Source organism: Spea bombifrons, chromosome 4, assembly GCF_027358695.1.
Source record: "Spea bombifrons isolate aSpeBom1 chromosome 4, aSpeBom1.2.pri, whole genome shotgun sequence".
Taxonomy (NCBI): Eukaryota; Metazoa; Chordata; class Amphibia; order Anura; family Pelobatidae; genus Spea; species Spea bombifrons.
Genome location: NC_071090.1, coordinates 83,308,355 through 83,323,508, shown reverse-complemented (window position 1 = coordinate 83,323,508; position 15,154 = coordinate 83,308,355). Strand labels below are relative to the sequence as shown.

Genomic DNA, 15,154 nt, shown 5'->3' with positions numbered 1-15,154 from the left:
CTATCCCTCCTAGGACTGTTGCCCATTACCCATCATCCCACCCTTACATCCTTGTACAAATAGTAGTGATAGCTGGAACACATTATATATATATATTATAATATATATAATATCCCATAAACTGTACCCTATCTGCTGTGAGTCGTCACGAAAGAGACCATTTTGCAGGATGGCAACACGTCTGTTCCTTGCAATTCTTATTAGATGGTCTGTAACTTTTTGTCCTTTCTTGCAGAATTAAAACGCATGCATTGTTAATATTCAATTATTTAGATCTAAAAGTCTACTTTGATGCGCTGCAACCGAAAAGAGTCCAGAAAAAGAAAGCACTGTTCATCAATTCACCACGTCCAGATGAGATACTGTGCGACCGCGTAGTTTTTTATATACGTCCAGATCTTTTCCATTTAGCGATGGTTTCACGCTTTGAAACGCTTTTTGGAAATGCTCCACTTTCACAGATGTAGCCTGTAGTCCATTCACATGCAATGAAACCAGGGCAGCCTAAACGAGAACAGTAAACCAACATGTATATACATTTATAATGCATTCCTAAGAATTTCTGCTCATCTATATGACCTCTCCATACATTAAAAGGGCAGTTAATCCCCAAAGTGTCCATGGAAAATAAAGTAATTATTCAGTATTACTAGATCTAGTTCAGGTGCCCCTTTTGCCCAATGGAAGGTACAGCACTGGCTGAAACCACAGCTCTCATGTCAACTCTCCTTTTAGTAAATAAACACCTATTTCAACTCCTCTTATCCAATTCCCCTACCAACTCTCTGCCTAAATATTACAATATAGTAGGCACTCTCTTTTCCTCATTCAAGCTTCAACAAAGTTTTAGTTCATTCACTTATTTTTGTCTATTCTATAGGCCTCATTTCTTAAAATGTAGCTTTCCGTCATCAAGGTAACGATTCTTGTGTGTGTAAATTTGCTTTTAACAAATTTTTTTTTTAAACAAAGAGGTTTCGTTCAGCTGTGAGAAATGACTGTATGGCAATTTTGACACGCGGTTAGGAAATATGGAGTCCATGCAAAATATACTTAAGCTGCAGGCTGGAGTGTTCCTTATATTATTATCATTCAGATAAGTGGACAAGCTGGTTGAGCTAGATCAGTTTTCTTGTATTAATTATGGATATATATATATATATATATATATATATATATATAGTGCTATCATAATCAGCTGTCCTAAAATATTCATCAGATGTTTGATATACCAATTGCTGGCTGATACACTGTAATAAAACTGTAATAATGATTAGAATTACCCCTGTCGTCCCAGGGTGCTGAGGTTCAGCAAACATATTCACCCTGCTAATTGATATTTTGACCAGTTTTGGGACTGTGAATTCCATTGATAACATACTATGTAATTGTATATGAAACAAAGTTGGCACATATGATATATCTACATAGGATTTCCAATTCAGATGGAATCTTACCTCTTTGCAGAGATTTTGGAGGTCTGCTCCTGAATAAAAAGAGGTGTCTGCGGCCAGGCTTTCAAGGCACACATCCGGGGCTAACGGAATTTTAGCTGTGCAGAGTTTTAATACAGATAAGCGTGCCTGTAATGAAACGTATGGGGCTTACATTGAATTGAATAAAGCTCACACTCAGAGTGAACATGTTGAATTAAAACCTGTAAACATTTATAAACACAAGGCATCCTGAAAAACAACATATACAAGATAAAATATATCCAATTTTAGCTGTGCCATGAGATTTAAAAAAAAAAAAATATAAAGATGATGAACCGGTTACCCATATGACCTCTGGTTCCATACCTTTTCATCCGGTGGTGGAACGTAAAGGAGTTTATCCAGTCGCCCGGGACGTAGTAAAGCATCATCCAAGACATCAGGCCGGTTTGTTGCTGCAACAATCATCAGCGATTTGTTCGTAACCTCCTGAAACTCCATCTGCAAAAAGAAAACATGTGTAAGTGGAACATGTACTACACGCACTAATTGGAATACTACATAAATCCTCAGCAAGACTACTGACTGCACTTTTTGTTCATGCAAAATGTGGCTTAAAAACTTATACCCATTATCTGTGTATTGTACGGGTTCAGAAATCACCTTCTTATTTTCGCAGCCATCATGATCTCCTTCTAGCAGGATTTTATTTCCCCTGCGTTCTGTGGTCTTCAGCCCAACACCATCCAGTTCATTAAGAAGAACAGACAGAATTCTCTCCTGGACACCAGACCCAGATCTGCAGTCTGAGCGAGAGCCCATGATGGCATCAATCTCATCAAGGAATATGATGGCTGGGGCGCTAGCACGTGCTTGTCTGAAAACCTGCGCAGTGTCCACAGACATGACAAAATCAAACTTTTTATACAGATCGAGGGGGGTGTATTTGTCACAGCTTTTAATGTAACTGAATTCATGCATATTTTTTCAGAGGAACAGGTTTTTCTTTAGAGATATCTGGTTTAACCCCTTAACGTTCATTGACGGGTCAGGCACGTCATAGGTCGCTAAGTGACCGTTTTTTCCGTGACATGCCTGACCCGTCAATGGACATTAAGGGGTTAAAAGTTCACTTGAGATCTGTATATCAGAGTTGCAGGGAGGGCATTATCTGATCAGTTCTGTCCCTTCCCCCCCTTACAAAGGCTGTCTGAACTAATCAACAACAATCAGCACCTTAACAGGGGATGATAACTTAATGGGGACAAATAATTATGCAGGTCCTGAAAACAGTGAGACATCGGGTCCCATGGTATACACATAATATGGGTTTATAATATATATAATTAGAATGACCCATTTCACTGCCAATATTAACATACAAGAAGTCAAACCGTGTTACAGTATATTGTATATGCTAAATATCTCATAAAAAGAAAACCAGACTAATTCATCTATCCATGTTCATTTGGGAAAATGAATAGAATGTCCCCTGTCTATGGAATCAGAGCACACCATGAAGATTTACAACGTGTACATGGGTCTGAATAGGGAAATACAGAAAGCAAACAGGTTCAGACCCAAAATGTGTAATTTTACCTGCGTCAAAATCCTTTCTGAGTCTCCCACGTATGGGGAGAAAAGATCAGCGCCGCTGACAGATAGGAAGGAGCAGTGACAGCTGGTGGCCACAGCTTTCACCAACATCGTTTTGGCGCATCCGGGGGGTCCGTAAAGCAGTACTCCTTTAGGCAATGTTAGTCCCATTCTGATAAAGGCATCAGGATACTTCATTGGCCATTCGATACTCTACAAATAAATAAAATATATTATACTATATTACATAGAAAGCAATTCCTGAAGAAACATGGTATTTTCGTCACCTACCTGCTTTAATAGTAGTTTAATATCATCAAGGCCTCCTATTTGTTCCCAATAGACCGGTTTGAATTCCACTTGCCCAATAGAACTCCGAGCTGTAGAAGGCCGGATCTTTTTAAAAGCTTCAGAAAAATGCATCCTGTTGACCAGATTGTCCTCGCAACTCTGAAAGGAGAATACAATTCCCATTCAATCTATTTAGTCCATTCCGTAGTTACAGCTGTTTTAAAAATGGAACAAGTCACCACTCTAAGCCTCATCTTCATCAACAAACGTGACATTGCTTTAAGGTGTCACCTCCAGTAAGACTGTGTAATACCAGTGATTATTATTATCTTTTATTTATATGGCGCCAACAGTTTACGCAGCGCTTAATACAATACATATATTCAAGGTGTATGACAAGACGAGAATTGACAGACTAAGACAAACCGATACATTAGGTGGCGACAACCCTGCTTGCAAGCTTACAATCGTGATGTGAGATGAGTCTTTACCTGCTGGGCTTGAAGCACAGCTTGCATGGCAGCCTCTCTGCAGAGCGCTGTGAGATCGGCTCCTACATACCCCACCGTCATTTCTGCCAGGGAATCCAAATCAACATCATTACAGATGGGCATGTTTGAAGTCAGCACCTCTAGAATAGCTCTTCTCTGCGTAAGTGTAGGAGTTCCAATAACAATCTGTGTGAAGAGAAATCACAGATATCGCCATAGTCTCTCCACATTTTGGCTCACAAAGGGTCATCAGCTTTCAGAACAGTGACAGTCCACTTTATACCCATCCTTAGTACTGTAGTCATTAGGGATGCCATATAATCTATAATAATGTATCAACATTTTCCATAAGGCTTCACTCACGGCAGACCTACATCTACCATTCCTAGGGGAGCTATTTATGTAACTAGCAATGTTTAGAAAAATACATTACAATTTGGTAACTTAGAGGATTCAAACAATTAAAATATTTTTTTGTTGGGATCAGTGTCAGTTATATACACCCAATGCTATGCGTTATTAAGGAGGGACAATGAGTTTGAAAAAGGGAGACTATGAATTCATGATCCACAAGCAGATTGTTAAGGGACACATTAGATATGATGGTGGAGGACCCATAACTTGTCCATAAACTGTTACTAGAAATGGGTGTTCCCTTTGTGTAAGAAATTATTGTGTGGAATATACTTATGATCATCATTAATTGGGAACATTACATTTCTTTTCTCAGGATCCAAATGGTTATTCTTCTCCATTAACTCATCTCTGTCTTGTTGTTAAGTTGCCGGTTGATATTGACTAGTTCATGAAGCTTTGTAATGCTGGGTCAGCAGAAGATACAGGACTTCACGACGGTAAATGGATTTTACAATAACGGTCCACCTTGCGATTGCCAGTCTGAACGAGGCTCTATGAGGTCTTAATACTATTTTGAAAGCTTTATTTTAACTGAATATGTAGGCCTATTATACAAAGGTAAAAAGTTTGCTATGCACAGGGCAAAAAGAAATCCTATGCGTTGATAGCAAAAATGCAAACTAAAAATTTTGGTCCTACATTTTTTCAGTCACCAGGAACGCGGCCACAATGGGGTTTGCTCAATAAAACAGGAGGCGGCTGGACAGTTTTAGTTTGAATTTATTTGCTTTATGAATGCCCTTAGAATTGTTCTATCCGAAAGGTGACTTTAACTCTAGGCTATAAAATTAGTGGCAGAACATTTATTTTAATGGCAGTGCATATGTCCCCCTGCCCTGCCTCCATTTCAGTATGCCTATCGCCTGTTTAGAATAGCTATTATTAACATGCATTAATAAGAATTATCACTGCCACATCCCCCTCACACCCCCCAAAAAAAGAATTACCATAAGGTATACTGGATCTTTACCAGCTTTTATGTAAACGTGTTATATTTACCTCTCTGTCAAATCTACCTGGTCTTCTTAGCGCAGAGTCTATGTCATCTGGTCTGTTTGTGGCAGCCACAATGACCATCTTGTTGTTGCTGTGAATGCCATCCATAAGCGTTAACAACTGAGCAACAATGCGGTCTTCAGGAGCATTATTTGAATTTCCCCGTTTAGGGCATAAGGAATCAATCTCATCTATAAACAGCAAGCAGGGGCCACCACGAGAAATGTCCCGTGCTTTCTCGAAAATGTTCCGTAAGTTTTCCTCACCCTCCCCTGGTCTTGAACCATGAATTGCAGAACCACTTAAACTAATTAGATATGCTCCAACTTCTCTCGCTACGGCTTTCACCAGGAGGGTCTTCCCAACACCAGGAGGTCCAACGAGCAGTAACCCCTTAGGACATGCAAGACCTAATTTGTTTATAGTCTCAGGGTAACATAGAGGTAAACTGATAATTTCTCTAAGAGAGGCGCATATGTTATCCATTCCTGCAACCTGACACTGAGGGACATCCTGTAGTGTTTGCTGGTGCCACTCCAGAGTAGTGACCTCTTCTATATGTATGTTAGTCTTTGCTGTTATAAGGCCGGCATCATCTGTTACAGGATCCATGTTAAGAACTTCAATATTAACAACCGAAGAGCTTCCTGATATAGATAAAAAGCAACGAGGCAGTACATATACGTTTCTCAACAAGTCCCTCACCAGGTCATTGAAAGTTGTTCCGCTGGTTGCTAATTTCACTTCAATGTTTTTTACTACAACTTTTACTGTAACTCTTTTCAGTTTAACAGATGTCAAACTTTTTAGTTGATTGATACCGATGCTTTTATTTTTAAATTCGGTTGTGTGTTTATGTGAAGTGAAGCACATCAAATCTATCTGAAGAAAGCCGTCCGATAAATCCTTTCTGGGCCACGCAGTGCATAAGCAGCTGCCATTTGGTAGAGATATTAGGAGAGGGAATCCTACTTTTGCTCCAAGTAGGGACATTGCTTTGGGTCCCAACCTGCATCTCTGAGTGCCTGTGTCTTCTGGATTTGATGGTATCAACCTCAATACTGTATCCATCTACAATAAAAAAACACTGACATTATTATTATTCAGACACTATCATCAGGGCTGTCTTTAACATGGCCCAGGCTTATCCTAGGGTGGTTTTCCCTTGGGCTTTCTCAACAACCACCAAGCACACACTAAGGCCATGATTTAGGCTGCCGACTGTACGAACTTGGCATCAGGTGGCACAGAAATTGTGACGAAGACCATGATTGTGATCATGAGGTTATTTCATGATGTTTATTGGAAGTGGTAACTTCTCAGACATGTTTAATACATCACCCATACAATAAATAAGACATACATACATGAATGAAATAAATGCAACAGTTAATTCAATAAATCCTAAATACTTTATACCACAACTAATAACAATACGAGTTTATGATGATAACACTACAAAAACACCATTCCGCAGCTATTAGCAACACGGTTAATACAGTAGCACAGTCTCTCCTACGGGGATAAGATTAAAGTTATTTTTGGAGTTATTCACTAAAGCATGAGCTTAAAGGAAAGCTGTATCTTCAACTCACTGACTTCAATATGTGCTAGTAAAGATTACATGCCATGAATAATGTCTATTAAGAAGTCTTACTGACTAAACTATGCATTACGCAGGGCAATCTCACCTCATACTGCAGGAGAAACAGAGCAGATCTGGTTCTTACAAATGTATAAGGAATTTCAAAATGGGACCACACTTTAGTGAACAGATCCCTACCCCCCTGAAGCCATGTTACATTTTGGTGACAGGGTAATAGAAAGTACATACAAAAGGAATAAAGTATTTTTTTCTGAATACTCGGTACCCAAAACTGTGAGCCCCAAAATTCTGACATATTTCCTGGTGTCGAGTGCCTGTTTTGTGTTTGTAGTTTTTTTTTTTAACAGTTTAGTTTATACATAATTCACGTCTAATTACCAACCTGAAACCCCGAACGCTAGAATATGATTAAAGAAACAAATATTTATTAGACGTTACAACATGCTATCCGTGGGCGCCGCCATCTTGGAGAGTCGCTATTGAGATGTCGTCACAGCAGTGGGTTGCACGCCGGGAGTTGTAGTCCTGACAAACATCTTTGTCGTCTATAAACAAAATGTCCAGCAGGTGGCGCTTTACTACCGTTTAAGAAATAAAACCTGTCGTCCTGGAAGCCGCATTATTATCACTATTTAATATTTGTCATTTATTTATAAACCTGAGGTATACAATATATTTTATCATTAGTCTAACAGTGAATCAGTGGGGTGTATTCCCGTGTTCACGTGACAGCTTAATGTTTGAATTTCTTTTGGTGTTTTGGTAAGTCTGTGTTCAAGCAGGGATGGTTAATGGTGGCAAATAATTTTAAAGTTACAGGACTCAGTAAGGGGCACTATAAAAAAATTAAATAATACTAATAACTCCCCTATGTTAAAATGTGTTAGAATGATTCATTCTATTGACTTTACAATACACTTGCCCATAGCGCCATACACACCCCTGACCATGTACACACAGATACTTACCCTTACACTTGCCCTAACATACACATTTCCTTCACACACCTTCAAAACACACACTCTCTCTCTTGCCGTTCTTTCCCCCTTCATTTTCTCTCTTCCTTTTTCTTTGGACCCCTTCACTCTCTATTCCCTTCCTATTATATTACCCCCCCTTTTCCTTACTTGCTATAATCCGTGGTGGTTCTGTGGTGGGGGCGCGAGGTCTTCTCCTCAGTTCAGCGCTGAGTGCCAGGATATCTTGGGGAAATAACCTCCCTGCACTTGGCACTTGGCATACTTAGGAAGCTCTCCTATTCAGCATGAGTGCTTTTGTGCCACTTATTGGCTAATTGAAGCAGCCAATCAATGACGAGACTCATAACATCACGGAGGAAGCACAAAGTACTCTAATATGCATTCTTTTTGGGGAGGTTGTCTGGGACATTAAACTGTCCCTTTAAATGTGGCAATGTTTAAACACGATCAATGTTTATTGAGATCCGTTATTATTGAGATTAAGGACGGAGCAATCGCTCCAGGGCCCCGGCATTCTGACTGTCCATACCCCTCAACTGTCCCACAAAGCAGCGATCCAATCTGGTTTTGTGACTTGCAACAATCATTCTCCCTCGCTGACACTGCTTGCCCAGAAATGACATCACTTCTCAGCACACGGTGACAGTGAGGGAGGATGATTGCCATCATGTTGCAGAACCCAACTGGATCACCGCTCAGTGAGGGAGCTGAAGGCCACGAGGAACATACCGGAAAGAAGTAGAGGATGCTGTAAGTACTGTGCGTGTATATATATGTATATGTGAACACGTAAATGTACATATGTGTATATATCTTATTTGCTTGATTATAAGACTAGTTTTTGAAAAATGACCATCTTATAATCGAGGTCGTCTTCTATTCAGCCCCCAGATCTACGCCTCTGATCCTCTGACATAGAACTTCCGCCGCCTACTCTAGTCTCCGAACACATTATATACACGCTTGTGTGCATTCAAAGACTTGCCAGACTGTGCAAACCAATATGCGGACACACGTGGATGCGCGAGTTACCCCGCACTCACACGACCCTCGCCACTCAGCAGCGATCATCACGAGGTGTATGCTGCAGTCCCCCCCCCTCAGTCTGTGCTCCTCTTCACAAGTTGTGGAGAGGGACTGGTTCAAATAGGAGCAAATCTTTGTGAACTACATCTTAAGGTTTCCATAGCATCACGGGACATGTTGTCCCTAAAGATATGCTACTTATCTCTGAGCCATTGACCGATAAGCGAGTGAGTATACAAGATTTCGTACACATGAAATATGGATTAAATTACCACCCCACATTACTACCCCCTAGTCCTACCGCCACACTACTCTACATAGGTATGTGTGTGTATTTGTCGATATATAAGTGTATACATGTCTGGATGTGTGTGTATGTGTAAATATGTATATATTATATATGTGTATATGTATGTGTGTGTGTGTATGAATGTGGGAGATGATGAAAAATGAGGTTGAAAAATTTAAAAGGCAGGCAAGCAAGATAAAAGAAAAACGGGAAAGAAGATTAAAAAAGTGAAAAAAAGATGAGGTGGAATAAAGCGATGTGGCAAAAGAAAGAATAGAACAGAAATAGAGGAAAGGATGGAACAGAAGGGGAGAAGACGCAAGGTCATTTTTGTAAATAAATGTAAATTACATATGTCAATCAATGTTTCTTTTTGGAAGATCATCACTGCGTCATGTGCCAATACGTGTGTACCACTATGAGGGTCTTCATCCCTCCCTTGAATTTCCCAGCAGGTACTGGGATTGGAACTGAATACTGTTCCTGTGTTTCCCAAACTGAAACCAAATATTTAAATATATACGGGAAATATTATTTACTTTAGAACACTTTGTGAAGCTGTTGCCAGCTGTAGGCAGAATTCCCAAGGTAGGCAGCGAAGAAGCAGATGATTTGTTTTGAACATTACAAACAACCAATGTCTCCTGAAACTGTATTCCGTTTGTATTGAAAGTGTAGTTAACACCATGGGAACTAAATATTACTCTTCCAGGAACAGGAACGTTTCTGAGAGCAGTTAATGATTCCCTTGGAAAAGGCCATTCCAGGCCAGGCAATACATACAGATAAACATAGCACTGTCTTGTGGGCAAACAATTTTGTTTAAATGAACATTGATTATATTTAGTAGACTTGTGCATTCCCATTCTTAGGAACTTTTTTAACAATTTTATGCGTTCGTAAAAATCTCAGATAACGATGAGGGCCCCAACAAAACAGAGCCCCAGAAATTAAGTTTTCACTTTTAGCCGCCATTACAACCCTGTCTTGACGCCCTTTCATGAGGGAAAGTGGGAATGGACCGTGTAGAAGAGGGTAAAAGGCGGTGGTCTCATTAATGATTATGGCTGTGATTTATGGGTCCAACAGCCTGTGTGTTTTTTTTCCTTACTTTTTTCTCCCTGTTCAATCAGCGATTACAAGTGGAGAGGACAAATATTAGATATCTAAGTGTGCGGACGCCATTTTACATGGTCATTAGCAGCCACAGACTGAGAGGAGTTGGAGTGTGAGACTTAAGTTCATCTATCTACCATACTCCAAATGTCACGGGGTGGGGTGGATTGGAGAATCTGTACTACTATAGTTAATTTTAATGATTTACTGGGACTGCAGCAGAAGGGTTTTCTCCCTTGTTTTTTCTAGTAATTTTTTTTTATTTTAGGGCTGTTTTTTTCAAATAAAAAATTAGCTAAGGAGCCAATTCTTTCAATATTTGTTTCTATTTCTACCGAGGATGCAACGGATTTGGAAAGTCTGTTTGCCACTGCCTGCCCTATGCCTTGATCTGCATTTGCAGCTCAATTTCCTTCCTTACTCTTTGGGATCAATTAATTTAATTTTTCTAATATTGGGGGAAATTTAGTCCTGCACAATCATGTACCGTCTAGATATATCTGCCTGCCATAGGAATAGGTACAGACATGGTATGGAGATGGTTCGTGGTGGATTAATTCAATTCCCTTCAGGCCCAAAACAATAATAGCAATAAATAGACTGTCAAAATACATACATATATACAATGCCCATACATAAACATGCATACCTATACACACATACATACACATTCACACTTGTCCTTACACACAAACATCCTGGGTTACACTTGGCCACTTGGCCTTGCAGCCACTTACTCGCCCTTAGACATACAGTACTTGCACACAGACACTTTAAAAACGCACACACTCTATTTCTTTCCGTTCTGTTTTATGTTTCTCTAAACTATCCCTTTCTCATTATCTCTTTCCCTTTTCTCCACTTCATCTAATCTTCTTGCTCTTTATCTCTCCCATTTCTCTTTATCTTTCCTCCAGAGAGAGGAGAAAGAAGAAATTCAGTCCCTTAGCATGCTGCTGGATGCATTGTTGTATTTTTATTAAGATGAATTTCTATCTCATGATCTGCTAATACAGCATACCTACAGCTGAATGATACAGCTCATTCATAAGTAGCAACATGAAGCATGTGATTTGTTGAATGATTTTTCTTGTGAGCTAAATCGAAACTGGTCATATAACTGAGCTAATTGGATAGGACAAAGAAGAAATTCAGTCCCTTAGCATGCTGCTGGATGCATTGTTGTATTTTTATTAAGATACATTTCTATCTCATGATCTGCTAAAACAGTATACCTACAGCTGAATGATACAGCTCATTCATAAGCAGCAACATGAAGCATGTGATTTTTCTTGTGAGCTAAATCGAAACTGGTCATATAACTGAGTTTATCGGATAGGACATCCAGTCAGCAAGCTGAATGTTCTCATGAATGGAATTTGCTGTTCTGATATTTGTTTAGCAGCCTCACATACATTAGTTTTACAAATGACACTAATTAAAGGAATTAACTCTCTTATTTTACATGGCCTTCAACCTCATGCTTCAGTATACCAGTTGAGCCTCAGAAGAGTCTTTCTTCTCCTCTTGGAGGAATAATAAACATTCTATAGGGATGATTCACAAAGGTGCTGTATGCGCATACCTGGGGCAGGGCTACACCAGAGAGCATTTAGTGTGAGTGGGAATGACCATGTCACTTCCCTGCCTGGAGAAAGAACCACAATTGTATCAATGTAACAAATGGATTTGCAACAACATTTTTAAAAATGTAAACAATAAAACCAAAAAATGAATGATAAGGTGCACAATCATGCAAAAGAATTGTTGTATAGTTCATAAATATACTTTGTTTTTTACACAAAAACTGGCCACATCCGAAGCGGAGGTAATTTATCTGCAACAAAAAAATTGTATAAAGACTCGTCATGAGCCTAATATGAGCTTGTGGTATCTTTATAAATCACTTTATATCTCTAACAAATCACTATAATGACATAATGAAGCCGGATATATATATATACATATATATATATATTGAACATTCACAATTTTTTAAAAATATGCTTACCAAGTGAAAAAGGAATGACAAAAGACATTTTTCATAGTAAATGTGTCTATTGGCTCATATAACTTTCTGAATATGTATTATTATTATTATTATTATTAAACACTACATGACATAAAAGGTCTTTATGACAGGAAAAAAAAGTCATCTGCTTTCGCTGCTCTGGCATGATGATGACAATGATGATAATGATGATGATAATAATAATACCTTACACTGAGAAAAGGTGAAATATATTAGCAACTCAGGAACCATAATACCATTAATAATAAGTTGTATTTCTTTTCAAGAACTTCTTGATGCTGTGCTCAGGTGAAGGAACCAGTATCTCCGCCAGTACACTGTAACTCCCTTGCTAGGATGTTGCATCAGAAGGAATTCCCATTGTCACTGGAGCTGTAGCACCATGCTGACAATCAGAATTAGTATACTTACACATCGCTGCTCTTTTGTACACTTACACAGCATCGCCCCTTAGTGCTGATTCACATAACGTTTTAGGAGTGAAGGTTGTTATGTCTTTAATCAGAATCACAGGTTTAGACAAACTATATGTGTTAATAACCTGGAACTCTTGTAACACCCTAAAATTGCAATAATAGAATGGTACATTTGGCTGAATATATATATTTATTTTTTCATATTTTCATCAATATTTTAAAGGCTGTTAACCAGTACATGTTAAACAGTTTTGCATTAAAGCTAAGAAATAACGTTAATAATGTTGGAACTATATTGCTCACGCCAACACACCTTCATAAACACAGCATTAACACACACAGACACTTGACGCTAACACCCAGACACTCACACAAACTTACCCAGATACGTTCCAGATATGTTCCCACAATCAAAAACCAGACATACATAAACATACAGACATACACTAACATACCCAGGCACACTTTCACTAACACACTCAGACACACATTCACTAACATACCCAGATACACATTCACTAACATACCCAAAGACGCATGTTTATACACTAACATACCCGATATAAATGCTAACACACTCAGGCAGACACACACTAACATACCCAAAGATACGTGTTCGCATACTAACATACCCAGACACCCATTCTAACGTACGCAGGCAGAGACACACTAACAAGCATACCCAGGCATTCACACACTAACATGCATACCAAGGCATTCACACACTAACATGCATACTCAGGCAGACACTAACATGCCTACCCAGGCAGTCACATACTAACATGCACACTCAGGCAGACACACACTAACATGCACACTCAGGCAGACACACACTAACATGCACACTCAGGCAGTCACACACTAACATGCATACCTAGGCAGAAAGACACTAACATGTATACCCAGGCAGACACACACTAACATGCAAACCCAGCAGGCATGGGCGTAGGAACCCCTAAAAATCTGGGGGGGATAGCATTTTTACTGGTAGGGTATATTCTTGTTCAGTAAACTGGGAATTGTTCATGGCAAATTTTATATAAATGTATGTGTGGTGTGTGTGTACAATTTCCGCACAAAAAAAGTATCATGTTCAGTTTTCACAGACAAGCTCTTTATTAAACAAACAGGTCAAAGAAAATTAACCAAAAGTTTGGCCTATATTTCAGTTATTTCACTTAGAACAACCGGTAATAATACTTTAAGTAATGCACAATTGCCAAAATTTTACAAAAGATTCTACAGAAATGCAATGATGCAATTAACCCTTTCCGCATTTGTGGTCTGGGAGCAGACAACACTTAAATACTCTTATAGAAATATTTTATTAACTGCAGGCAGAGTAAGACCCTACAACCAACGCACTGTAGTGGTTATGGTGCAAAGTAGCTGTTTTGCACACTGGGGCACAGTCATGATCCCCAAAACTGTTCCCACAAAGTTAGAAGCATAGTGTTGTCCAAAATGTCTTGGTTTATCGCCTTCAGCTCATAAAACGTTCTACTAGATAAATGGGAGAAAATTCCCACAGAAACTCACAAAAAGACAAATCTTACAACCACAGATGGACCCCACTGGACACGGCCACAGAGACTACTATGATGTATTGAAGGAACCATCTAAGACTCCTAACACGTCATACACACAGGAACATATCCACACACTTAAACACTTGAATAACATACACACGCATGCACACACTTACGTACACACACACAATGGGTTAAACATGTGTTACAGGGAATCATAATCTTCCCTTTAAGTACGAAATGCCTGCTCATACCCACATATGCACTGCTCTTACGCATGCCTGCCCACAAAAACACACGTATACGCTGCAATTGCCTGCACATACACACTTGCCAGTACTCACACTTATGCACTACCCTTATACACGCCTGCCCAAACATACATAATCTGCTCACACACACATGCCTCCCCATAAACATACACTGCCCTTGCACATACTTACACAGACATATACACTATAAGACAAATACACTCCTTATATACACACATACACTGCCCATACAGACGTACACGTATACAATGCCCATACACACGTACACATATACACTGCCCATACACACATACACATATACACTGCCCATACAGACGTACACATATACACTGCCTATACACACGTACACATATACACTGCCCATACACACATACACATGTACACTGCCCATACACATATACACATATACACTGCCTATACACACGTACACATATACACTGCCCATACAGACGTACACATATACACTGCCTATGCAGACATACACATATACACTGCCTATACACACGTACACATATACACTGCCCATACACACACATATACACTGCCCATACAGACATACACATTTACACTGCCTATACAGACGTACACATATACACTGTCTATACAGACATACACATATACACTGCCCATACAGACATACACATATACACTGCCCATACAG

The 15,154-nt window shown here is 39.3% G+C and overlaps 1 protein-coding gene across 1 annotated transcript; it reads right to left on the bottom strand.

The window, feature by feature from the left end:
- Window positions 1-99: 99 nt before the first annotated feature.
- Window positions 100-7,320, bottom strand: SPATA5L1 (spermatogenesis associated 5 like 1). Its single transcript, XM_053465136.1, has 9 exons — window positions 7,216-7,320; window positions 5,231-6,298; window positions 3,815-4,000; window positions 3,324-3,482; window positions 3,036-3,245; window positions 2,100-2,321; window positions 1,803-1,937; window positions 1,458-1,583; window positions 100-504 (listed from the first exon to the last, which is right to left on the bottom strand). Exons 2-9 carry the CDS (start codon window positions 6,296-6,298, stop codon window positions 337-339), a joined length of 2,274 nt encoding a protein of 757 aa, XP_053321111.1. The 5' UTR covers window positions 7,216-7,320; the 3' UTR covers window positions 100-336.
- Window positions 7,321-15,154: the final 7,834 nt, after the last annotated feature.